This window comes from Mixophyes fleayi, chromosome 9 (assembly GCF_038048845.1).
Source record: "Mixophyes fleayi isolate aMixFle1 chromosome 9, aMixFle1.hap1, whole genome shotgun sequence".
NCBI lineage: Eukaryota > Metazoa > Chordata > Amphibia > Anura > Limnodynastidae > Mixophyes > Mixophyes fleayi.
In genome coordinates, this window is record NC_134410.1 from 72,148,341 (window position 1) to 72,175,486 (window position 27,146).

The 27,146-nt window shown below is 40.9% G+C and overlaps 1 protein-coding gene across 3 annotated transcripts in view; it reads right to left on the reverse strand.

Annotated features, from left to right (window-relative positions):
- The window catches only part of STARD8 (StAR related lipid transfer domain containing 8), a 128,991-nt gene extending 104,158 nt beyond the window's left edge, over positions 1–24,833 (reverse strand). Inside the window, exons 1-2 of one of the 3 annotated variants that reach the window (XM_075184531.1) lie at positions 24,731–24,833; positions 9,966–9,999 (exon numbers count right to left, since the gene is read on the reverse strand). In XM_075184531.1, the coding sequence (XP_075040632.1) occupies positions 9,966–9,999; positions 24,731–24,775 (79 nt within the window). In that variant the 5' untranslated portion in view covers positions 24,776–24,833. Of the gene's footprint in view, positions 1–4,667; positions 5,050–9,965; positions 10,000–24,730 lie in introns of those variants that run through there. The other 2 variants (XM_075184529.1, XM_075184530.1) reach the window with 2 other exon arrangements.
- Between the last annotated feature and the right edge of the window lie 2,313 nt (positions 24,834–27,146).

The window sequence follows — 27,146 nt, forward strand, 5'->3', positions numbered from 1 at the left end:
TAGTGTGTACCCAGCTTAAGAATAACATTTGTTCTCAAACAACGATCTGTGCAGTCGACAAATTAACTAGAGGCTGTTACTGTTTTCATAATTGAAGAGCTACAGTGACAAGCTAAGCTCACAGTAGTCCTCTGTCTAGATGGATGATTTGTGACAATCTAGAGATATCTTGTACACCTTAAAGTGATAACAAAATACATCCATGCTGACTTCTATGAAATTTAAAATACAAACACTCCTTAGAGGTTTATTTACAAAACAGCAATCAGCCATAAACACAGAGAAAACAGTTGCTTTCTCTGGAAAATGGGCATTGCACAATTGGGCCTATTTATCTCTAATATCTGCTGTAATCCTCTAACAATAAATAGCCTCTTTACTTTAAAATGTCCTAATTCCCCCAGAACTCCAGTTCTCATGAGATTTTAACCTCTTCTCTAATATCTACTTCAGTCCCAGCATCTTCAATCGCAAATGCTGTTTGCATAGGTGTCTGTGAAAATGCCTTATTTATCACGCTGCCAAATCTGCAGCTTGATACTTACAGCTAACGCCAGAGATTTCTCCTGCATTAACCTACCTTTGCAGGTTACTGTAGTCATCATAGAACTCTATAGGGACTGTGAAGTTAGTAAACTACTAAGCAGTGACTAGCATTGCTTTTCACTGCAAACTAATGTCATCTCAGGATGGCGCTAGTGCTCCTGTCTCTATGGGCTCCACTCAAGACGGAAAGGCTTTGCATGATCCCCCACTGGGTCAAGTCCTATGCACTTGCACAAACTGTAGCTGCACATGTGCAGATCAATATTACCCTGCCGGTGGAAACATAAAACACAAGGGGTTTGTTGCCCCAGCAATGTAAATAGCAGTGGTATTGCATGATGCGATTTGTGTGGATACATAGGGGCACATTAATCAATATTCACATAAAATGAAAAATAGTTTTCAATCCTTATCGGAATGATAAGGATTAAACTATTTCTCAAACTTATGTACAACCCAACACAGAAACAGCAGTTCCGATAAACTGCTGTTTCTGTGATAAAAAAAATTATACTTACCCCCCTCTTCGGAACGCGCTATCCCCGGATCTCCTCCTCGTCCTCTTCACTTCTCTTCTTTCAGCAAATTGCGCATGTGCAGTTCGAATAACTGCACATGCACACAAACATCTCGCTCTGTCTCTGCAACTATAGTTGCAGAGAGCGAGCGGTGATTGACAGGGAGGCATCATGTGATCCCTCCACACATGCGCTGTTCAGCTCTGCTCTTCGGAGCAGAGCTGACAGTACTGAGATTTTTCATTTATGATAATGTACTCCAGCTTCAGCTTGTTAGATTGCGAGAGGGAGCAGTCACCATACTATTGAATGGTGACTGCTCCCCAAAACGAATCAGAATGCAAAGCCGCAGATATCCACGATATCTGCTGTGATGCACGTTTAATAAATATGCAGGGGACACAGAGGGACATGGATTGTACGGTAAGTGCACAATAGTGCACCATCACAATTTGTTAAATATGCCCCATAATGAGTCGTTGTCACTCACCGGACCGTGAATGCCTCTACGCTGGTGCGTGGCTCCCTAGCCTTCCTGCCGGCACCTGTCCTAAACCGCGGCCGTCCGCCATCCTGATGGACTGCGCATGCGCAGCACCCAAGAACTCTTGTGATCTTTGCTTTTAATCTGATTGGTTGATCAGGCAACTCTCCCTATTTAAGGCACCTTTGCTCATTACCTGCTTGCCTGATCTTGAGTCTCATTCCCTGTGAGTCTCTGAAGGTGTCTCCTGTGTTCTACTAGTGTCTTCAGTTTCCTGCTGATTCCCCGTGTTACTCATCGCTGATTTCCATACCCGCTACAGTCTCCTGTGTTCTACTAGTGTCTTCAGTTTCCTGCTGATTCCCCGTGTTACTCATCGCTGGTTTCCATACCCGCTACAGTCTCCTGTGTTCTACTAGTGCCTTCAGTTTCCTGTGGATTCCCGGTGCTACTCATCGCTGGTTTCCATACCCGCTACTGTGTTCTACTAGTGTCTTCAGTCTCCTGTGGATTCCCTGTGCTATTCATCGCTGGCTTCCATACCTGCCACAGTCTCCTGCTTCCTGCCTGTGTCCTCAGCTGGTCTCTGATTACCGCTTCTACTCACCTGTGGTTCCTATACCCGTTGCTGCCGTTCAGCATCTCTGCAGTCCCTGCATCTTCCTGTGGACAGACTGTTCTACTGAATAGCGGTATGCCTATTTGTTATTGACTTTCTACGTTTACTATGCATATCCGCTAGGACTAGCTTCTCCTCTCGGCAGCGGTATCCATACCCGCTATAGACTGTTATTGTTACGCTGCATATCTGTGCTGAGCAAGTCTCTCTACCCAGCAGCGCCACACATACCGTTATAGACTTTGCTGGATACACTGCATATCTGTTGGGATCAAGTTCCTCTGTGCTCTCAGTGTCATCATCCTATTACCCTTTGTATGCCTCCACTCATCGGCACCTGTACACATCCTCACCTATTAAGCAGTGGTACAACTTGCTGTACGCAGGCCACTGACTTCCCCGCTACCTACCTGCACCTGGACAAGTCTTCTCACCATAAGCAGTGGTACAACTTGCTGTACGCAGACCACTGACTTCCCTGCTACCTTCCTGCATCTGCTCACGTCCATCCTGATCTCCGTGTTCAAATCTGCCTTTCTACAACAGCAGCTAGTCGCTGACTCATTGACCAAGATAGCTGCAAGTCACTGACTTTCCTATTCTCTTTTGGCATCCTCTCTCCATCTGCTGTGATATATGTTCCGCTAGTCACCCTGCTACCAGAGGACCGTTGTGTTAACTTCACCGCTCTGGTAAGCCCAGTCATCTGGTGAATTCCTGGGCAAGACTCCTACTGCCCGTGACAGTCGTACCGCTGCATTATAGCAAATTAATCCATAACTGTGTGTTTTTACTATGAATACATCATTTTACAGAGTGCTTGCATTATTTTCACTCTCCTGGAGAATGGAAAAACTCCTAAAATTTTTGTTAGTATAACTGCTAATAGCAGAAAAAAAATCTGTTTGGACAAAACCGTAAAGGTGCAATAAGATCCACATTCAGTAGATCACTAGATGCAAGCGCTGAGCATGAACATAACATGATATTACAAATCCAATATCTATTATAACTTAAGGCTCTATTTTGCTGGAATATGAGAAAAGAATCCGTTAAATTATAAAAAAAATAAAAAAATCTCCTTGAATAAAGTTAAATAATTCTCACACTTTAATTTACAGGAACATTTTTTTGTAGTTTAAAATAGCTTCTTCTGTAAAGAATAAGTAGTTTTATAGACCTAGAATAAAGGGAGTTAATAAAGCACCTTTAATTTTAACCCCTTTTCTTTTTCACCAGTGATTTCCGTTGAACTAGTTTTCTCTACAGCTCTGTCTTTTACAGCACCAAGTTAAACAGTACTAAATTCTGTATTACATTTTAGGCAGCAAAACAAGAATCATATTTTCATAATAGCTTTTATGTAATAGCAATAGATATGATTAAAGCTACACTTTAGAAGAAAAGCTTAAAACTATCAAAAAGTTAAATCTTACAAGTCCTGAAGTTCTGAAAATGATAATTGGTGCAGCTTCAGAAGTAAACATGTATATTTAAATAACACAATACTATGTGTTGTGACGCTCAGCATTTTCTCACTTTGACCACATCCTGCTGAAATCAAAGAACCTGGGAAAACTAGGAGGAATATGAGTCAACTCCAGGGTGCTAGACCCACCCAATGAGCTCACACTGACAATATTTAGACACTGCCACAATAAGCTCAAAATAAACTTTATGTTAAGACAGCGCAACTGTTACCAAATTAGTGAGCTGTAGTGAGCAAAAACATAAAGAGTTGTGATGAGATGGAGATTAACCATTCACAGGTTTAGTCAACATACAACTGTATGCAATTTCCTATTCTAGTGTATAAACACACAATTTCTTAATACTGTTTTTGGGCATTTAACAGACTCTGATATTATTCTGAATGATTAGATAAAAAGACTGTATCTGAAAATCCAGACACATCTTCTTAATTTAAAAAAATACAATTAATTTAGAATAAATATCATGATAGAAGCACTGAAACCGGCAGAAACATATTTTAGGCTTGAATACAGTGTTTGGTTATCCTAATTGTGTGTGTGATTACTGACAATTCGGCATTGTACACTTCCTGACATGTAAATTAAATTACAGCTGTAGGACTTATTTCCAACCCAATTTACTAATTTAGAGTCAAATTTATGGATTCAAACTTCCTCAATCAGTGCTACACATAAAATAGTTACCTTAGAGAACACTACAACATGTTACCATTGTAATAAAGTCATCTCAAATGAAATGATCAGAATGGAAACGTCTCTGTACCATTACAGTTTAGTTAAAGCATAGTAATCTGTAATTGTGTCCATTTCACTGTATTTATTATAATTATTACATGTGTACTGACACGACATGAATTAGAATAATAGTAGCTGTGCCGAATATAAAGACGCACACTGTTTATTATAATTGTCATCTCTCTAATAGATTCAACATGAATTTTTTATTTTTATTTACAAACGCCCAAAATGTACGACGTAGAAAGGTGGCAGCATCTGCTCCCACTCACCTGGGTCCAGGTGAACAGAAAATCTATTCCTCAGCCGTCTCCAGGTCTTAGATGCTTTGTCCTTGAAGAGAAAGTGTCTTTCCTGCGTCCCTGTCTCTGTCATCTGAGCCATATTTGAGTCCTTATTGATCCAGTCACAATAGTTCCCACCAAAATCCAAGAAGCGTCCACAAGGCACAGTCTCCAGCAGCAGCCATCCGGAGCTCAAGAGGGGGAAGCTTCATGGAAACTCTGACACAGCTCTCTGTGGTTCAGACAATCGGACCAGTATATGTGTCTGCTTTCTGCCTCTAGTTAAGTGTGTCTGTCTGCATAGGTGTCCCCTTCCATTTGGGTGAATGTATATTCAATTCTGTGTGTCTATATGTGTAGCTCTCTAAATTGAATATATATATATATATATATATATATATATATATATATATATATATATATATATATATATATATCTATCAGATTACACGTGCATTTATCTATAACATGCTCATCCTACATTTGTTGTTTTGTCTGTATGAGTTCCTCAGTGACTTTTGTCTGCCTACAAGTTTATGTGTCTGCCTTTACCTAGACTATGTATGTACCTGATATTTGCTGTATACTTTATGATCCTGTACAAGTGTCCGCACTAGCTCTACACTTATAGCTCCACCCGACATCAACCATTTACTTTCTCAGAGAATTGACAGGACTACATCTAGCCTTTCCCCACGTCAGTTTGGGATTTACTGTTAGTTCAGTTGCTCTTTAATCAGATGTGTGTCACGTCTTGTGGTTTTCCCCTGATCTTACTAAGAAAACCTCCACTACTCCCCTCTTCCTCTTTACCACTAAACTGTATCTATCTATTAGTGCCCCTACCATTTGAACACAGACTTCATGTGACAGTGACACCAATACAATGATCAGGATGTGTCCTCAGCTGTCACGTTCTTTTCTGCATTTGGCTCCTGCCCCTCCCTAAGAATCTTCTTTATCCATCCACTTCACATACACATGAGTTGTCAAAAATAAACCAGGAGGAGGAGACTGCATAACAAATTCCCCCAGAGGACTGGAGTTTAGTGGTGTGGTCAGGAAAGTGAAGCAACAGTTGTTAAGATCAGTCTGTGTCAGTCTGTCTAACAGAGCAAATAAATACACCGTTGTAAAATAGGAAAAAAAAACAAAAATCCTTTCACGGTCCCAGGCTATTTATCTCAAGTTTCCTTAAAGGGGAAAGACATTTTTGCTCTCCCACTTGACTCATTTTACTATGCCAGTCATTCCACAACGTCTGCTACACTGTTTAACATTGTAACACTGCTCCTGTTCTCCCTGGTATCATTGCCTGCCAGCATCTGGTGCAGCTGTATAAATGTATCATTTTACAACAAGCAAATACATGAACAATAGTCACAATAGTGGGTGAAAGTTTGCCCAGTATCAGTGGATGTCCATAAAACAGTGAGCAGTTTTTATTAACAGATATCTTGAAAATGGTTCAGAAATGTTGCAAATTAGCAAAACTTTTAAATGAAAATCTTTGAACTGATTGTTTTATATATTAGAAGCATATTTAGCAATTACTTTTTTGGCACTGCTATTGATAATTTTTTTAAAAGTGTTCTGCCGGAACAGGAGTCACGTTAAATGGCTGCTTCGGGGAACACCTATCTCCTATCTCTTCTATGGTCACTATCGCAAAGTGGCCACCTTTGCAATAGTCACCGGAGGAGAGAGCCGGTAACATACGGTGAGAGATCCGTTAGATCCCTCTACCGCAGTGCCCTCCCTATAGGCTTCAGTGGCCCATCGGGCGCAAGTTCTGAAAATCGTTGAAATTTGCGGATTAGGGGCTTGTTAAGTAGGCCTCTTATTTTGTTATCAAACAACGCTTGGAAGTAAGTTAGGTGAATGTGTTTAAGTTATGTCACAGTGTGTATTTGTAATTATATCACCTTTCAGTGCAGTTAAGTGTGGGTCAGGTACAGTGAGTGTGTTTAGGTGCCCAAGCAGATTACCATTGAAAGTTCACTTTGGGACCTGGCTTGTAAATCTAGTTTGTCTGTGTCTTTGAAAAGCTCTTTGACTGCACATGAAGAACAGCTCTTTAGGGCCCCTATTTACTAATGTCCACATTGTATGAAAGATGGTTTTCAATCCCTATCGCATACATAAGAATTGAACTATCTTTCATATTTATGAAAAAACCTCCACAGGAACAGCCGTTCCGAAAAATGTCTGTTCCTGTAAAGCACAACACTCACTTTACACGGCCTCTTCTCCAATTGCAATCCTGAATGCGATCTTGCTTCCTGATTTCAATCCCTGTACGTATGCGCCCACCGAAAACCTCGGGCATGTGCACTGACTATCCCTTTACTGCAGTGTTACTGAGAGCTCAGATGTGGGTCATATCACAGGGATGGATCATATGATCTTCGCAGCTGAAAACTATCACATACAGCAATGTATGCCAGCCTGACCTGGTGTACATTACCATATGTATAAAAGCGTTTTTATTACTTGTTAAATTGCAGTACATAGCAGTCCCGATAGACATATATGGGGGCTGTTATATATTTTAAAAAAAAATGCAAAGCAGCTATGCATGGTTGATAGATATGGAACATACTTCACTTACCATGTGTGTGTCTTCACCGGTGTCTTCGCTGCTGTCTTCAGCCAGGCTGAAGACAGCAGCGAAGGCCCCGGGACTGGAGGACAGCGGGCAGAGCCGTAACTGTACCTGCAGCACTTAACTTCTACTTCTACGCATGTGCGTTCCACTAACAGGAAGTTCGGCTTTTGGAACGCAAACTTGCATTCCAAATGCCGAACTTCCTGTTGGTGGAACGCCCATGCGTTCCACTGTGGAAGTTAAGGCCTGAAGAATCAATCTCTCCCTCTCTCTCCCCCTCTCCCTAATTTATATATATATATATATATATATATATATATATATATATATATATATATATATAAGAAAGTGATTATATGTGCATATATATATATATATATATATATATATATATATATATATATATATATTTTGGCCCCCTTAACTTACCTTTCAATTGCCTATATTCGACCCCCTTCACGGAAGAGGAGACCAGGGAGGGAGCCGGATCATGACCACGAAAGGTACGGGGTTCTTTTTCATTTTTTTTTCTACAGGATTTTTTTTTCATTGCCTTGGGCCCCCTTTCCCCCTGGGCCCCCGGGCACCTGCCCATCATGCCCAGTCGGAAAGACTGCCCTGGTTCAACAGGTGTGGGGGGAGGGGGCCCTGCCTGCTTCATTGTACTGGGCCCCACGATTTCTGATGGCGGCCCTGATTGCGTCCAAGATACAGGCGGATTTGGAGCTTTCTGCACATGCGTGGTAGTGTTTTTTGGTTAAATGCGCCTAAATCGGACTTTGCGTCCGATTCTAAATGAGGTCCATAGTGTAAAAATAGCAGCTATAGCTGGACTCATATAATATATTACTACCTCTTTACTTCAGGATAGATGCTGAGGAATTCCTCTCCACAATTACATAGTTTTAGTTTTATGTGCATTGTAAATTATGGTAAGTTTAGCCATGTGGTTCCTATCGGTATCATAATAAAAGCAATCAATCTAATTGCTATTTTCTACAAAAAAATTGTAGTGACAGTAAAAAAATCTCACAATACTCAGAAAGACATTTATTCCAACTGTCACAAATTGAAAATTCTAGGAAAATGTGATCATCATCATCATTTATTTATATAGTGCCACTAATTACGCAGCGCTGTACAGAGATTCACATGAAACACAGAGTTATATTAACTAAAACTATATTTACCCATACATTAGACATATTTGGTGCCATATAACAAACAGAAAGTGATAATACAATGTACAACACTACATACCAGAAGTAAACAAAAACATATTAAATAGCCCAAAACACAGTGTAAGTAGCCTCTGAGTGCAGTCATAAGGTCTGTCCAGACACTTCTGTGACTGTGAAATGATGAAGTGAGAAGTGACCTGAGGTTGAAGTGTTGACATCTCTCAAATCACACTATTCATTTCAATCACCCCCTACTAGCTTCTCATAATTACCCTGACCTCCCCGAGTCCATTAAGGCAAAACATCATCAATCATGATGCATCACTAACAAGTTCCAGTTCATTTTAAACCAGTTGTGTGGGATTTTCACTTTATAATCTATATTAGGAACTAATCTTTTCTGGACAAGTCTGGGCTTTCAGTTTCACTGTGCATGCACAAACCAGCTAGTCAGGTCACACATATATACATCACCACAGACTGGCCCGGTGAAGTGATAAGTTACCTTACCACTCCCGGCATGTAGCACTGAGGCAGCTGAGGATTGTGGCAATAAAAGTTTATTACAACAATAGGAAATCATCATTATCATAGCATGTTGATAAATAGGCCCTTGTGTACTGATTATTTTTCTTATGTAGTCCTATAGAATGGAGAACTATATCCATGTTTTAAATGAATTTCCTACAATTTATAACATTTTGCTAATTACCCTTAGTATATTATGCTATTTAGCAGTTGTGTCTAGCCTATGTAGGATTTGAAAAATAAACAGTTACTACTTAAAATGCAAATGTGCTATAGATATTCGGCTCTAATAACATTTCCAAAATAAATGTGTAAAATGAAAGAGCTTTTTCATGTGTTCATCTCACTTCCTATCAGTATGCCCAGGGGCGCACGGAGGATTGTCGGGGGGGGGTTTCTCCCCGCCGACCGAAAAAAAAAAAAAAACACGAGAGAGAGCTGCTGCGCATGCACCTGCGCATGCGCAGCAGCTCCGTTTCGCCAGCGCTGTCCTATACAGCAGCCGCGGCGCTGTCTAAGAAGCGTCTGCGGCGGTGCTGTATACAATACAGCACCGCCGCGGTCGCTTCTTTGACAGCACCGCGGCTGCTGTATAGGACAGTGGCCACTTAGTTAGCGCAGGGGGGGGTTTCTAGAGACTCAGAAACCCCCCCTGCGTGCGCCACTGATGCTTACAGAACAACACTGTAGTAAACCTTTCTGTGCCTCGCGCTAATGTAGATTAAAAGGTTAAATACAATTTAGCATGATATGGGAACTGTAATATATACATTTTTCAATGCTTCATGTAGCTTAAACTGGGTCTAAAGTATTGTATTTCTGTGCCTAGCACAAAGCTTGACAATTGTTTCAGTTTGTCATGTGAGAGTGCAGCCAGCTTACCTGGTCTAATGGGGGGGGCTAGTGGCCATCTCATTTTTTGCTCATTTTGTCATTTATTTCAAGAGAAGATGCTGAGAAAGTGCTTACCTTCAGTTTTTCTGTCCTTTTGAGATGCGAAGAGCTGTAAGAGAAAAGATAGAGTCTTTCATTTATGCAGCTCAAGAATTTATTTTACACATGATGCATTAGAATTGATATCGATCACCTACATATACGGCGGAGGCTGTCATTTTGTGATCTGAACTAGTATTGTTACTATTATTTTAGTTTTACACTACCAACTGCACTGTAATGACAAAGCCTCCTATCTAGCTTGTGCCTCAGGGATGTCACTGGTTCCTAGAGAATTGAAACACATTATAATGAGTATTTGTTATGTTAACAAAATTGTGTACAGACAGCAGGCCCACTTGTACTTCTACAACAATATTTGTCCTCTGTCACAATAATATTTTACTCCAGATTGCAGAGTCACTTGTCTGTTTCCGATCCGCGTATTCAGCATCTTAATGCGGTACGATACGTGTATTCAGCATCTTAATGCGGTACGGTACATGTATTCAGCATCTTAATGCGGAACGGTACGTGTATTCAGCATCTTAATGCGGTACGATACGTGTATTCAGCATCTTAATGGGGTACGATACGTGTATTCAGCATCTTAATGCGGGATTAGAGTCATTATATCATTGCACAGTGCTATTAGGTGCAGGAAAGTATCAAAGCTGTAAATATTCTATGATAGATGGGAATAACTGAGGATACATTGTTTTCAGAGCCAGAATAATGGGCCTGATGGGGCTGCAGTTCCAAGCCTTACACTGTTTACAACTCGCCAATAAATCGGTGACTTTACCAGCTAAATTTAAAACGGCAATGTTTCTAAAGGTAAGATTTGCTTTTAAAAACATTGCCATTTAAATTTAGCTGTCAAAGTCGTCGATTATTGTCGAGTTGCAAAAATCACAGTATAACATTTATCCCCAGATCTGTTACATATGTGCCAAGCAGGCGTATATATACCCACGTACACATACACAGGACTAGTTCATAAGCACAACTAAACTCTATTTTTCATAGGGAAAAACACATTTGCTATTAGGCCTCATGTAATACAGCAGATAAAACCTCCAATCTCACATACAAATGAAAGTAAGAAAACATTTTTTTAAAAAACAAATACAAAACCCTATAAAACATGAACAATCAATCAAGAAAGTATGCAGCAGCTTCAAAGGTAAAACTGCATCAGCCAAACAGAAGAATTTAGCTAGTGCTGGTGATCGCCATCAGTGTGCATCTGCACCAGCCTAATAAGACATATCTGCGTCTGCATTCAAGTTCTACATTAACTCGCAATTCCACAAACACACACTTACAGTACTCGGCCTACGTAACAACGCCCCTTTCTTCTCCCTTTATGCCTCCAGTGGGGATGCATGCATATGTGTAGTGACTTGTAGAGAGAAAACACGCAATTTGCAACTATGCTAACAGGCGTACATTCAGCTCTGCAACTTCACTTATAATACATTGTGGGTAAGTCGATGATAGATTTTTGTGCACATAGTGATTGACACGTGTGTTACTTGACGGTTTTGTTGGCGCAGTTAAAAAAGGAATCCACGTGAGTAGCTCTCACCGTAGTGAACATTTAGGAAGGTTGTATTGTAAAATGCCTCTTAAAAACATCTCTAATATGAGTAGGGTTCTCTTACCTCTCTGTCTGTATGTATTACCCAGTATTGTCTTATTAATGTTTGTTCCCAATTGTTAAGCGCTACGGAATTTTCTGGCGCTATATAAATAAATGTTGATGATGATGAGGATGATGATGATGAATGTATCCCATAAGTGACAAGAGGGAAAATAGAGGCATAAACCCCAGTAACCAATGAGTGTATTAAATATTAAATGGTCATAAGGAATTTTACTTTTAGTCACCCTATTTCACGAATTAAAACATACTGTGTGAAATATTTAAAATGTATATAATGTAACACGTATAAAATAAATAAAGTCATAAGTAGTTTAAAAATCGCTGTTTACTTTCAGTAGACTTTCTTCAACTCACTATTAAAATAAAGTGCAAAAATACACATCAGAATAACTAGGATCATTTTAAACGAGCTGCACTAAATTATAAAGGAGAGGTTTAAACTGCAGAATACTAGTAGTAGATGTCATATCACTGTGTCCCTGGTGATGTTTATGAAATCAGTACCCATGAGAGTAATGATCTAACCCCAAAGACAGCCTGGAACCAGGGTCTGCATGTTCACATACCACCACACACAAGCAAAATCTTCTCCAGATGTGGCCCTGAAGACCCTCTGATAAATTTAGAAGGGTCACATCCGGAAAGGTTATTCTATATTGGAGAATGAAAGGGAAACTGATTTAGTCTCCTAAGCAAACAGATAGAGATCATAACACACCAGCCTCTAACTGCATTAACCCCAAAAAAGGCATTTGTGATTACATTAAAAAAAAAACAATTATACAATTTACTCATAGTAGCTATTAAAAGCATATCTTCAAGAGAACGTATGCAATGCCTAAAGAAAAAAAATCCCCCTCCCCCATTTGGTTTGGGTAGACCATGGAATTAGCATTCTAATAGATTATGCTTATTACTGCCCCTACTGTATGTCAGTGCTCTAGAGAGAAACGCTGCTTAAGAGCAGCTTCTTAACAGGAGATGCTGGTCCCGTGAATGGAAAATTGACAGCTGCCTGCTTGAGCAGTCAAGTGGTACTCCTGATGAACCACATGTTCATAAGAATAATGTGGATCTACTTGCTATTGTGCTGTGTTGTGTCTGTTTCACTATAATTGTTATCCTTTTTTCTGAGTGGATGATCTCATTTAAGAAATATTGCAGTATTGCTTTTGTGGTCTGTGTGTTCTATCTATGTAGCAGGTGTTTCTCCTTCATTTGCCATTCATCCAATCTCCATTATTTTAATACCATTAAGCATCCCAGCAATGATTTTTATTTACTGCATTCCCACAGTCTCTCTCATAATTCAATAATCACTCCAGCATGAGGATTTAGTCATCCTAACATTAACTAATATTTTGATTCTCTCTCAACATAAATCATTGTAATTCTACCAGTATCAATTTCTAGTCTTATTCACACAGCTACCCATACCCCCAAACTAACAACTCACCAGACCCCTGGTCAAAGGGATATTCCCTTTCTCTGTACTTCTAAAATCTTCTGTAGTTACACGTTTTAATAACGCTCTCTGACCTGCTGCTGCTTTATTAGAAATCATTCTCTCATCAATAAATGCTTATAATGTTCAAGTTGCTAAAGTACGAGTGTGGTATGATAAGCCTACCACCAAACTTTACGGGGGGTTTCACTGGTTGTCAGCAAAATGTCATCACTAACTGTTCTTACTGGTGCCACTTGGCCAAACCAGTCACTCATCGACTGACTATGAGCATCAGCTGTACACCAACAAGGTATCAGCTGTAGGAGAGGAATTACTTCCACCACCCTGACGACTCTTTGGATACTGATTCTGTATTTCGCTCCCAGCTGGCTTGAATTCGGACTGTCTGACCATTCTCTGTTCACTTACTTACTTCGTTAGTAACTGACTCGGAGAACTGTGAAATGCGCATCCCTTGCAGCAAAGTCCAAACCTCCTTACGGAGATCACTGGTGAATACCAGGGGTGCGTTAGACTCTGAGCCTCCTAGCTCAGTACTGCAAATACTGGCAAGTAGCTACCATCTCCTGCCTGAATCCGTGACACTATACTCTGGCTTAAGATGGATGGTAGCTGTAAACCTTCTGCCCGTGATCTACTTCTTTATTTGTCACCATCTAGTTTGAGTGAAGTCCCGAGAACTTCACATTCGAGAGATCCAAAGTAGTGTATATCATTTTGTTACTCATTACTCATTGGTCAAGCTCTCATCCAGGCCTCTCTTCTATGTCTATGTCACTTCTGCCTCCAGTCTACTAAACTTACGTCAGGACCTCGTCCTGTGGGTCAGTATGCGGTTCAATTTTGTACCTTGACCTCTGAATTGAAATAGAGTAATGAGGTATTGGTGGTTACCTTCTGGAAGGGCCTAAATGACCACATAAAGGACAAACTAGCCTCAAGGGAAATACCTTTTGACCTGGACAACTTTATTTCTCTATGCATAAAAGTAAACATCCGTTTCAAGAAGCACTCTTAGGAAAGAGAAAGATCGCATACCTACACAGCCCATTTGGCACCCCAGATCCAAAAGCCCACTCCAGAAGAACCTATGCAGATTGGCCCATTCCGACTCACCCAAGAACAAGAGTATCAGTTCAAGACCAAACTCTGCCTCTACTGTGGGGACCTGGGACACATCTTATCCTATTGCTCCAAGAGACCGGGATACGCCATATCTTAGGGAGTTCCAGGAAGGCCGACCTAGGAGTTGTGGGACCCACTCCCTGTCCCCAGAACCAAACGGATTTCCTTATGTCTGTCACTCTTTACTCTCCTAGTGGGCCCTTGGTGACCTCTGCCTTTCGGGATTCTGGATTTGTCTGGAACTTCATTTCCACCACTCTGGTGACTCAACTCTACCTGTCAGTGCAGTCCTTGCCACAACTGTTGTCGTTAACTGCTGTTGATGGCAATCATGTCTCCAATGGTTCCATCACTAGCATTACCAGTCCAGTCTAGCTGCTGGTAGGAGTTCTTCATACTGAGTGGATTAGTTTCCTGGTCTTGCCACAGTTCATCAATCCCATCATTCTGGGGTTACTTTGGTTGAGAGTCCACTCTCCACAGTGCGAATGGCAGCTTGCGCAGTTTACTCCTTGGGAACCCTGTGTAACAAGCGATGCCTTTCTCTGTATCCCACACCTTGTCCCGCACATCTTGTCACATCCTCACCACCACCCTATGCTTCTTTCTGATATGTATTTAGCTTTGGCAAGTCAGCCTCTTAGAATCTGCTGCCTCATCGGTCATGGGATTTTCCTATTGATCTAATTTCGGCAAAGAACATTCCCAGAGAGAGAACATATCTGTTATCTCTACCAGAGTCACAGGCCATGTCTCAATATATCTTTGAGAATTTACAAAGAGGCTTCATTCAAGAATCCTCCTCTCCTGTTGGGGCTGTGTTCTTTTTTGTTAAAAAGTAGAATAGTTCTGAAATGGAGTAGCCATTCTGATTGGCGTTAAATGCTCTTTCAAATTGGAGAAGCAGATCATTGACAAAAATGGTAGATACCTAATGTTAGTGTGGAAAATTGGACGCCAGTACTTTACCCTAATCTCCCAGTATGCCCCGAATTCTCGTCAGCTCCCATTTTTCAGGAAGCTTTGCCAGGCCATCCACAAAGTTAAACATGGAATGCTATTCTGTATGGTGACTGCAATGTAGCCCCAGACCCAAGGTTAGATTGCTTCTTTAGTCCCTCCAAACAGTCTGTGTCTTCTTTTGCTACTGTCTCCTCAGCTTTTTCTCAATTGTTAGCGGAATGTGACTCTTATGATGTGTGGCGTGCCTATCACCCAGGTGAGAAGGACTACATGTATTTCTCTCATGTGCATAATTCGTATTCAAGAATTGATATTGTCTCATCTGATAAATGGTCTCTCCAACATATCAAAAGAATTGAGATTTTACTCACCACATGGTCAGATCACGCCTCTCTTAGACCCCGGAAACTGGCCGACTACATACTGGCTGATGTAGGGGGGAATCGAGCACACCAACTAGTGTGCCCTAAAGGCCGTTATGAGAGGAGCAGCAATACAAGTTACGGTTACAATCAGGAAAACGCAAACAGAGGTTCAGACCTCATATGAATCACAATTAATGTCTCTAGAAGCCCTCCATAAACGCATCGCCAAGGGTTCTAAAATTAAAGCTGAATTAACTGCTTGGCGTAGGAAAATTAACTAACAAAGTCTCCATGCTACAAATTCACAACGCCATAGCTAACTCAAACAGAGATTTTATACATTAGGCAATAGAGTTAGAAAACTGCAGGCTTGCAAACTTCACGTGAAGATTGCCATCAACAGGGTCAAGTCTGTATGTAATGTACAGGGTACCCATATTTCTAACCTCCTCACTATAGCGAATAGGTTTGCTTCTTACTAAAAACCTTTACTTATGAAAACCTTTATAATTTAAAGACAGATTCAACTCATCCTTGACCCATCTTTCTCCTGAGTCTATTAATAATTTTCTTGCATCCGTATCGCTCCCATCTTTATCTCTAAGGAAGCCGTGACTCTGTGCTCGGACTCGACAGAGGAAGAGGTTAAAGGCGCCATAAAGTCAATGAAACGTGGAAAGGCCCTGGGCCCTGATGGCTTTACACAAGACTTCTATACCTTTTTCCAGCCCGAACTGACCCCAATCCTTACTAAACTATTCAATTCAGCCACTAAAAATACGTTAGTATCCCCAGAAATGCTCGAGGTGCAAATAATTAGCATCCCAAAGTCAGGCAAGGACCCCTCTCACTGTCACAACTACCATCCCATAATACTCCTCAATTCCGACCTAAAATTTTTTGCTAGGTTGATTGCCAATCGTTTAAACCAGGGTTGTCCAACCTGCGGCCTGCGGGCCGCATGGGCCCAGCACGCCTGTAAATGTGGCCCAGCAGGAGTTTTGGTTGTGGCAAGGGGGCAGCGCTGTTAATGAAAAAAAAAATCCTGCAAAAAAAAAAAGAAAATACTTACCTTGCGGTCACGTCAGCTGGCGCTCTGGCTCCCTCCCTGGTCTCCTCCTCCGTGCAGCGCTTGCAGTGAATGTCGGGGGTGACGTCATCACACCCGACATCCATTGCGTAGCGCAGCACAGAGGAGTCACCCGCGCGAACTATCAGCTGCAGTGAAAGATTATCCAGTATCTTATTGTTGTTACTCTGAATTTGGACTTTCTGCACCATGCAATTATGAACTAGCTGTGTTCTCTGTATGTATCTAATATAAATAGTAAGAGATGATTGTATTTTTAATATTTGAAACCATTTTAAATGTGCAGTGCTGAGTAGGGTGAAAATATCACCCACTGTTACCCTCATCGGAGGTTGCTCCATGAGCCATTTTTCCCGCCACCCTATCTTTAAATCTCTGTAGATTTCTATTAGTCCTCCTGATGCTACCTATATCGGTGACCATTTCAAACTGGTCAATAAAAAAAATGATTCTTGGGTGCAGAAAGAGAGGAAAAAAACGTTTTTGGCATTTAATTCCCCGAACCCCACTAAGGGGCAGATGCAGGTAAGTAAAATTGTAGCTGGTAATGGGACTACTGCTTTAATCATGATTCTGCAACAGGTTTCCTAACTCTTACTAACTTCATTTCCAAGTAAGTTTAATATGTTAACTATGTTTTCTATGGTTTTTGGATGATCAGCTATCGTTAGTGTTAGTGTATTTTATGTGCGGCCCAAACCAACTCGTCGTCTTCCAATGTGGCCCAGGGAAGCTAAAAGGTTGGACACCCCTGGTTTAAACCCTATTCTACCGCAGTTAATCCATTTAGATCAGGTGGGCTTTGTACCTGGAAGACAGGCTGCAGACATTACAAAGAGAGTCTTGAACATTACTGAAACTCATTCAGCTAGCTCTGTACCCCTGTTACTATTATCACTGGACACATAGAAATCTTTGGGTAGAATTCACTGGGAATACATGACTGTGGTTATAATTAAATTTGGCTTGGGGGGGGGGTCTTACTTCCAAGCCATCGCTACTTTGTACACTACCCCCTTAGCCAGGGTCTTCAGCAATGGGTTCCTCTCCTCTGCCTTCCCGATTACCAACGGCTGTCCTCTCCCTCCTCTGATCTTTGCTTTGGCTATGGAACCCTTGGCCGCCAAGATTAGATTGGCAGAATATGTTAAAGGGACTGTCATTGGTGCCTATCACCACAAGATTTGCCTCTTTGCAGATTATGTTCTCCTATTTGTTACAAAACCTGAGTCTTCTATACCCGCTTTATCCCACTAGGGATGGCCCTCACACATGACTCTCTAAGGTCCCTAAAATCCCTATACAAATCTCAATGGTGCCCCCTTTCTATGACATATCTAGGCATACGTATTCCTCTGGACCCTACTTCAGTCATTGAGAGCAACTACCAGCCCTTATTAAGACAGTTTGATAATCTTATGAAATCCTGGGCTAATTTTGAGATCTCTTGGATGGGCAGAGTAGCAGCCCTAAAAGTGATGCTGCTTCCAAAAATCCTGTGTTTATTCCGCTCTATCCCCTACCTAGTTCCTATGACCCTCCTCAATAAGTTTTACACCATCGCATTTAATTTCATTTGTAGTAGCAAGCCCCCCAGGCTTTATAGAGAGCGAATGTTTAGATCCAAAATAAGAGGCGGCCTAGCCACTCCTAAATTGGAAGCTTACCAACATGCCGCTCTACATGACCAGCTTAGAGATTGGCAGGCACCTCCTCATTCAAACCTTGGGTGGTCATTGAACAACACAGTTCCTCCCCATACCCATTAGCAGACCTCTTCTGGCTAGATAAAATCAGTAGGCCGAGCCCAATATCTACACTTAGAAGTGTTAAAGACTCCCTTATTATTTGGGACAAGATGATGAACCTGTCACCGGAATACCACATTCCCCCCTCTAGTCTCTCCACTATTGCATTGTCACAATTGATCCTAGACCTCCGCCTCGACTTTTGGTATAGGCAGGGTGCCAGACGAATATAGGATCTTTTGGAAGATGGGTCACCTCCCCTTTCTCGCATCTACAAGGTCGTATGATATTCCAGCCCAAGACTTCTATATGTATCTTCAGGTTAGGCACTGGATACAATCCCATCCTTCACATCCACCGGTGTTGAGGCCGACCATACCTTGTATTGAACTGTTCCTTACCTCTACTTCCCACGCATCAACATGGTACCGGCTTCTTCTGTCCCCTGTTGACAACCATGATCTGCCGGTCCAAACTGTCTGGTAAACCGAATTGGAGATTACCATCTCAGCGGACGATTGGGAGAATATCTTTCAAAATGTATATAAGATGTCAAAGTGTATCAACTACTCAGAAATGATGATTAAAGTTGTTCATAAGCTGTATTTCACCTCAGATAAACTTCATAAAATCTGGCCCTCAGAATCCAAATATTGTTGGAGGGATTGTGGTGAGATTGGTACGCTTATGCACATTTTTTTGACATGTCCTAAACTTCAATTATTATGGGCTGAGATCTTCCATCTAATATCACAGTTTTCTAAATTCAATATCTCCCCCTCACCTGCTATGGCACTCTTACAACTATTCCCTCCTCACCTACAATACGACAATCAATATGTCACTTGACACATACTTATGTCCGCTAGGGCAGCAATGGCACAGAATTGGAAATCCCCACTTATTCCATCTCTCTTTAAAATTATCACTAAAACCCAACGTAGTTATGAGAGGGAAACTATTGGTTTCAGATACTCTACAGCCGTATCCTCCCCGTTGATCTTGTGGTTTCCATGGCATGAATACTTTATGGAACACCAACCCTTAGTTGACCATTAAATGTTGATGTGTGTTTTCTGAGCTGTTCACGATTGTTAGACCCAACAGGTACCAATACGCTGATCGTCTCTAGATTTGTCTCCATTTTCACCCCTTATTCTTCCTCCCCTCCTCCCCCCTAGCTGTCCTTATCATAAGTATCTTGTAATATAAGGTGTGTTTATTTATTTTTCTTGATTATGTTTTGGCAGTGTTGATTGTTCAATTTTATTCCACATCTTGGGTTTTAACCAGTAATCATTGCTATGTTTGTAACGTGTTTCTTTAAAACTCAATAAAAATCTTTTAAGTAAAAAAAAAAGTAGAACGGTTCTCTGAGACCCTGTATCGACTAAAGGCAGTTAAATTCTATTGCGGTTAAAAACCTCTACCCGTTATCTCTAATTTCTGAACTGTTCAATTGGATCTGTGGCACCAAGATCTTATCTAAATTTGTCCTCTGGGGCGTCTATAACTGCATCTGCATTCGTCATGGTGACGAGTGAAAGACTGCCTTTACTACTAAGGGTAGGCAGGACTAATACCTGGTTATGCACTTCGGTCTGTACAATGCCCCAGGAGACTTACAAGCTTTTGTTAATGAGGTCTTTCATGACTTGCTTTTCCACTCTGTGCTGGTACACCTTAATGATATTGTGATCTTATTTCAAGATTTACAGTTGCATCTGACTCATGTAAAAGAGGTCTTTACCCATTTACACCAGCACCATATCTACTGTAAGCTGGAGAAATACCTTTTTGAATCAAAGCAAGTATCATTTCTGGAGTACCTGGTATCTGGCACGGGAATACAGATAGATCCAGAAAAGGTAGAGGCTATCAACAAGTGGTCACAACTCCTGGGATTGAAAGCCTTCCAGCGCTTTATTGGCTTTGTCAATTATTATCACCACTTTATTAAAGACTTCTCCACCCTCATAGCTCCCATAACCAGTATTAAATGGAAGAGTACCCATCTTAAGTCTTAGCTGTCTGAGGCAACTACAGCTTTCAGGTCCTTGCAACAAGCCTTTTTCTTGGCACCTGTTCTTACACAGCCTAGCAAAAAGAAGCCCTTTTTCTTGGAGGTTGTCACGACCAGCACTCACCTGAGCCTGTGTAACTTGTGGGACAAATGGTTAATGAAAAACATTGTTCTGGTCTGTCTAAAATGATGAAATCCTTCCCTATCTATGCCACACACTAGCTTCCCAATTATGCCACCACCAAAGTTTTTTATGAAGAGCTGACACTCTTATTCAGGAAGTCTTCAGTTCTCCCTTAAAACTGAGGCATCCCAGAGGGGCAGCACGGTGGCGTTGTGGTTAGCACTTCCGCCTCACAGCACTTGGGTCATGAGTTCGATTCCCAACCATGGCCTTATCTGTGTGGAGTTTGTATGTTCTCCCTGTGTTTGCGTGGGTTTCCTCCGGGTGCTCCGGTTTCCTCCCACACTCCAAAAACATACTGGTAGGTTAATTGGCTGCTATCAAAATTGATCCTAATATCTCACTTCTCTGTCTGTCTGTCTCCCTCTGTGTCTGTGTGTGTGTCTACATTAGGGAATTTAGACTGTAAGCTCCAATGGGGCAGGGACTGATGTGAGTGAGTTCTCTGTACAGCGCTGCGGAATTAGTGGCGCTATATAAATAAATGATGATGATGATGATGATGATGTGTGTTGCATATCACTGTTCTGAAAGAGATACTTTCAAAAGGAGGAGTTTAACATAATCAAGGAGACACATTAATTTAGATTCGGATTTTAAATTTAAACCTCTCGCTGTAGGCAGCTCTTCTGAGCCATAACAAGCTATTTCTAGGAATTAATTCCCAAACACATTTTTGCAGTTTTATATGTCTAGAAATTATTTTGCACATGACAGAGGTAGACGACTCTTTGGTGGAAGTTGAGTCAGTCCTCTGTCGGGAATTTTCCCTGGGGAAGAAACATCCATGTGGGTTCTTCTCTAAAAAAATTACCAACAATGAACAGAACAACAGTACTGGGGACAAGGAGCTATGTGCCATCAAAGCAGCTTTGGAAGAGTGGCAGCACCTTCTGGAGGTAGCCAACCACCCGGTTACTGTCTTTACAGATTACAAAAATCTCACCTAGCACCAAACTGCGCAGTGCCTCAATCCATGTCAGGCCCGTTGGTCATTTTTCTTTTTACGTTTTAAGTTAATTTTGAACTTCCGCATAGGCTCCAAGAACTCCCAGGCAGATGCCCTCTCCCAGATGTTAGACATCTCCATCCTCCTGTCCTCTACTAAACCAGGCCTATTATTGACCCCATCAATATCGTGGCTCTGACTGGAGACTCCCCCTATTGCCCGTTCCTTCTTGAACCCCCAGCTTCACCACAAGGCCTTACACTGGGCTCATAATTCTAAATTTGCAAGCCATACAGGACTCAAGAAGACTTTCAGACTCCTTTAACAGTACTACTGGTGGCCCACACTTCATGCTGATGTTCTTAATTATGTTCAAGCCTGCGACACCTGTGCCAGCACAAGGTTCCTCATCTTCCACCCTCTGGTCTACTTCTTCCTCTCCCCTGGTCCAGTATCTAAATGAACTTTGTACCTGTGAGTAACAATTTCAATAGTAGTGGACCGCTTTTGTAAAATGGTCCATTTTGTCCTTCTCAAGGATCTACTATCTGCACCCGAATTTGCCTTCATTTTCTATAGAGAGATCTTCCATCTTCACAGATGTCTACTGGAGATCATTTGGACCAAGGAGTTCAGTTAATTCCCAGACTCTGGAGGGTCCCGTGCAAGAATTTGGGTGTCGATTTAAAATTTTCCTCTGGGTATCATCCCCAGAATAAAGGTCAGACTAAATGGGTCAACCAAGATTTGAAACTCTACTTACGCTGCTACTCCTCGGAGAATCAGTCCAGTTGAGCAATCTTCTCCCTTGGCCCAAATTTCCTCACAACAATCATCTTCATGAATTCTACTGCAACCACCCATTCTTTATAGTTTATGTAGCACATCCTGCCTCATCGCACTTTGCTGCTAACCACATGTCGACTGACTTTTATCACATCTGGTCTCAAGCCAAGATTAAAGTCATGGAGTCCTCTTAACGGTATGAACAGTTTGCTGATTGTTGTCGGAGAACCTTTCCCCTACTTCACATTGGAGACAAAGTCTGTCTTTTCACCCGTAATTTAAAACTCCAGGTACCTTCTTTAAATTTAGCTCTCTGCTTCATCGGTCCTTTCAGCATCATTCAAATCATCAACCCTGCAACTTATAAACTTCAAACCTCAATAGTTCACTGGAAAGGATATGGTCTGGAGGAGAGGTCTTGGGTTAACAAGGACCTACATGCTCCCCATCTCTGGCTAACTTCAAACCTTGGAGAGCTGCAACCTGCGTGCCCCTTGCAGCAAGGTCCAAACCTGCTTGCGAAGGTCCCTTGTAAAAACCAGGGGCGCATTACACTCCGCGCCTCCTAATTCAGTAGTGAAAATACTGGCAAGTAGCTACCATCTCTTGCCTAAATCCGTTACTCCAGGTAGCTGGTCAAAAAATCACAGCAAAAATAGGCAACTCACAGGAACAAGCAGGATCTTAGTAGTAATGTTGTGTATTGACTCTCATAAAAATTCTTTACGTACATTGATACACTAATTGAAGTGATTTTAACAGCCCTACATGAGCTACTAGGCCTTCTTTTATATAGTATTACACACAGGTCTGGAGGAAAGTAATCAAGTACTAAGGCCTCTTATCTGTGCTGATTCTCTTAGTTGTGTAGAGTCTCAGCCTAGTAATTTTACTTTCACTTTACCTTTACTTTATTGACTGGGAGTTTTACCTTCAAGTCTGGACCCAGTCTTATTCCCAGGACTTTCTCTCATGGGACATGTACTAAATTAGAGCCACAACCCGGGGAGCAGGCTAATAGGGTTGGAAGCTGTACTTTGTCTCCTGGGGTTCCAAGGAGACAACATGCCTTGTGGATTCATCAGAACTTATATGGCACTAGAAGGTAGGAGAAATGCAACCCTCTGATGCTACTACTTTGTGGTCCCCATTCATAGGTGCAGATAGAGTGACAGTCAAATACCGCCAGACACTTCAGAACACTATGCTCCTTCAAAGTTCATTTGAAGCTGAAGTAGCTGGGAGATTTTAACTTTTATACACTAAATATAAAAAAGTTATATATTTGCAAGGTGTCATAATGTGACTAACATACAATACAATGTTTCCTACAGCATGTGTAGGGAAGGAGGGAATCACCCTGACATCCCTAGGAATGTCTCTGGGTCCTTTCTCAGATTGCCTCTACCTTCTATGGTTCTGACCTACTCAGTTCTACCCACAAGTGTTGCGGGTAGATCTTTAAGACCAGATATGCTTTGGCCCAGGCAGCATGGAGCTCATTTAATATGTATGGGCACATATTTAACACCTCCTGTGCTACTTCAAAATCTCTGGTGCAAGTGTACTGGTCTCTAAAGGGTGATTGGCTGAATTTTTCATTTAACTGTAGAACTCCTCTAAGTATCACATTCTGCAATAAAAGCAGTTTGTGTAGTAAAAAGAAACACAGGAGGACAAATGACAAAGTAGTGATTAAACAGATGTGAAAATTATAAACTACAACACACCAATAATGTATATAGCAAGGGTTCCAACCTCCAGACCTTGGAAGATAACTGTATTCCCAGCTGGCAGCACAGTAACAGCTGAGGAAAACACACATGAAACAAAAAAAATGTAAAATAATTGGCAGAACTTACAATGGTGGGAAATGTTGGTTTACACACATCCCAGTCAAATACCACTAGAGATCTAATAGTGTTTCATGAAACAGAATGATTGATAGATAGATAGATAGATAGATAGATAGATAGATAGATAGATAGATAGATAGATAGAACCAAAAAAGTAAGATCGTTAAACTTTATGTGCTGGAAAAAAAAACCCACATAATAAATTCCAGGATTCAGTCACTTCCAATGTAATACGTCGCACATAATACCTAGAGTCCAAAACCTACAACTGCTGTCAGTTTCTCCACAATTTCAATTGATGTCATTATTATTTGTAAAATATGACTATGGACAAATAAGTAAAGAGTATATAATATATATCTATATCTATATCTATATATATATCTATCTATATATATATATATATATATATATATATATATATATACACACACATACATACACATACACACATATATACATGCACACAAACACTCATATTCACACACTCCGCATGATAGTACCAAAATTAGAAGTGACATTGGAGACTTTGGTCTGTCCCCTGCAGCTGTCACTTGCTCCACGTCCCACGTTACCTTTGCACGCTTGAAGCAAGCCCTGAATAAATCCAGCAGTGGCATTTTTGAGAGCAGGGGGAACCATCAGAGGGGCTTCAGGGACAGCGTAGATCCTGATACACAAGCAGCTCCATGGGAAACAGGACCAGAACAGCTGTGTGAGGAGCTGTCAGTGAGGAAGGAGGGAGGGAAGGAGGGAGAGAGAGGCAGAGTGGTTAATTCAAATCCAGCACCGTTATCCCGTTGGTTGGAACAGCATCTCTGAATGAGACAGCTTGGCACAGAGAACATTTTCTTGCTCTGATTTGGCATCGTCAGAGCACAGCACTGCATATTCAAAGGAAAACACATTCAATCTAAATGGAGTCTATTTATATTTGTTAGGAAATATAAACGTGTCTGTAAGTAAGGAGTCTTGAATACAGAAAAGAAGAAAACTGCCATTTCATATTTAACATACATCTCTAACCATATTTTAATGCTCTCCTCGGTATTTCAAATGCAATATCCATGTCTCGCTATCACCAGTAATACAGTGACCCTGTTTTGTGTCTTACATACATGGCACGTTACCAGTTTCCATTTAAAATTTTATTATTGTTCCCACTTTCAGTCCTCCCTGCCACACAAATGTAGTAGGAGATGGCAGCTAAAGTGAATGCAGGTGGACACCCCAATCACCATATGTCCTTCCACTACTGGATTCCATGTTGAATTTAATTGTGCAAACGCACAATGAATGGGACACACCTCTCTCAAATTATATTCAATCCCAAATTTTCACCTATCTTGATGGGGGGGGGTGCCCTCCAACACATAATAACTATAACTCTTAAAGACCAATGAAATTCATAAAAATTCACATTTTATTCAATATTGTCAAATGTGCTAGAATATCTTTGAATCGCAACATTATATACTAATTGATAGGCTGTTAGCCTTTATTATCGAAAGGTGCTGGCAAAATATTAAAAACAAAGAAAAGTAGTGTAAAATGTACAGAAATGTGAAAATAAAAACCTCAAAACCGTTCAGTAACCACCATAATGACAGTGACTCAATTGGAGGCTATCTAATGCAATGTGTATGTGTGAATTGACCCCTTGTTCTTTATTCTATCAAATATCCTTATTTACAAAGGTCCAATTTGTATTAGTAATCCTCTCAGTCCTCCCTGATGCACAAATGTAGTAGGAGAGAAGATAGGGAGCTGCAGTTACACTGAATGCAGGTGGACACCCCAATCAGCATATGTCCTTCTACTACTGGACTCCAGCCAAGTGCTCACAACATTCCTTCCATGTGGACGACACAGGAAGTCACAGACAGTAATCATAGCTTTCCTTTCTCAATATAACTCTCGCCCTTTATTGTTGTCAAAACTTCCAGCAGAAAATAGACACAAGAAAAGAGGACTGACATAATGTCATACAAAGCATCTATAACGTGGCCAGGTCATTCCCCACCACTCTTCCCTCTCATCTGGCAAATTGAAGAGTTAAACGCTAAAATTATTCAGAAAATTCCATTCTGCAGGGCTGCACTGCACAGCATTTCCCCAATGTCCTCCTTCAAGTTAGATTTCATATTAGGTTAAAATTGAACTCTTTAATTTCCAAATCACAATCTTCGAGGGAATATTGTGCCATATGCCTCCATCCTTCACATCATCACCATTTTTATAATACGAATCGTGAGACACTTGAATTCTTAGGAAATATACTGGTAGACATATTAGTCCACTCGTATTAATTAAAACAGGTCTACTGTGTTTGGGAATACTTTTAATTAGACTAACAATTATTTAGGTCAAGCAGTGGTCATTTAGTAGTTCAATAAAACCGATAAAATGAAAAGAATAGAATAAGTATACAAAAAAGATAGCAAAAGACCATAAAAATTAGCAATTCATTGAACTGAGCAGTGTGACCTGGAAATGTCAGTGTTTAAAACTAAACTTATTAATATAAATACATTGTAAAGGGTTGCAGATTGTCAATTTAGGGTGGAGATCTCAGAAGATTTGTCTAACTTAGAAGAGGGTACTTTATCTGTATAACGGATACAGTTTCCAGTGATTGTTCTTATTCTGCATGAGCCATTTTGTCTGTGACATAATAGCTTGCTCTCTTTTTCTCGCTTATTTTCTGATTGTAAAATCGAAAATCATGTTAAAACATCTTTCACATCAATTATTTAATTGAGCCCAGTTTTCATGCAATTGGAAAATAAGTGTAAAAAACAAAACCAGGACACTATCGCAAGTGACAAGGGCCACGTTGTTACTTATGACTAAAGGCAATGGCATTTTATTAATAGTGTGGACCTGTGTGTAACAGTGGATAGGACAGAAATGGAGGCACAACCAGCAAAGCTGTGCCGATGCTGCTGGAACTGTTTTAGTTCTGCCTTTTGTCACTCTGGATGCAGGGGC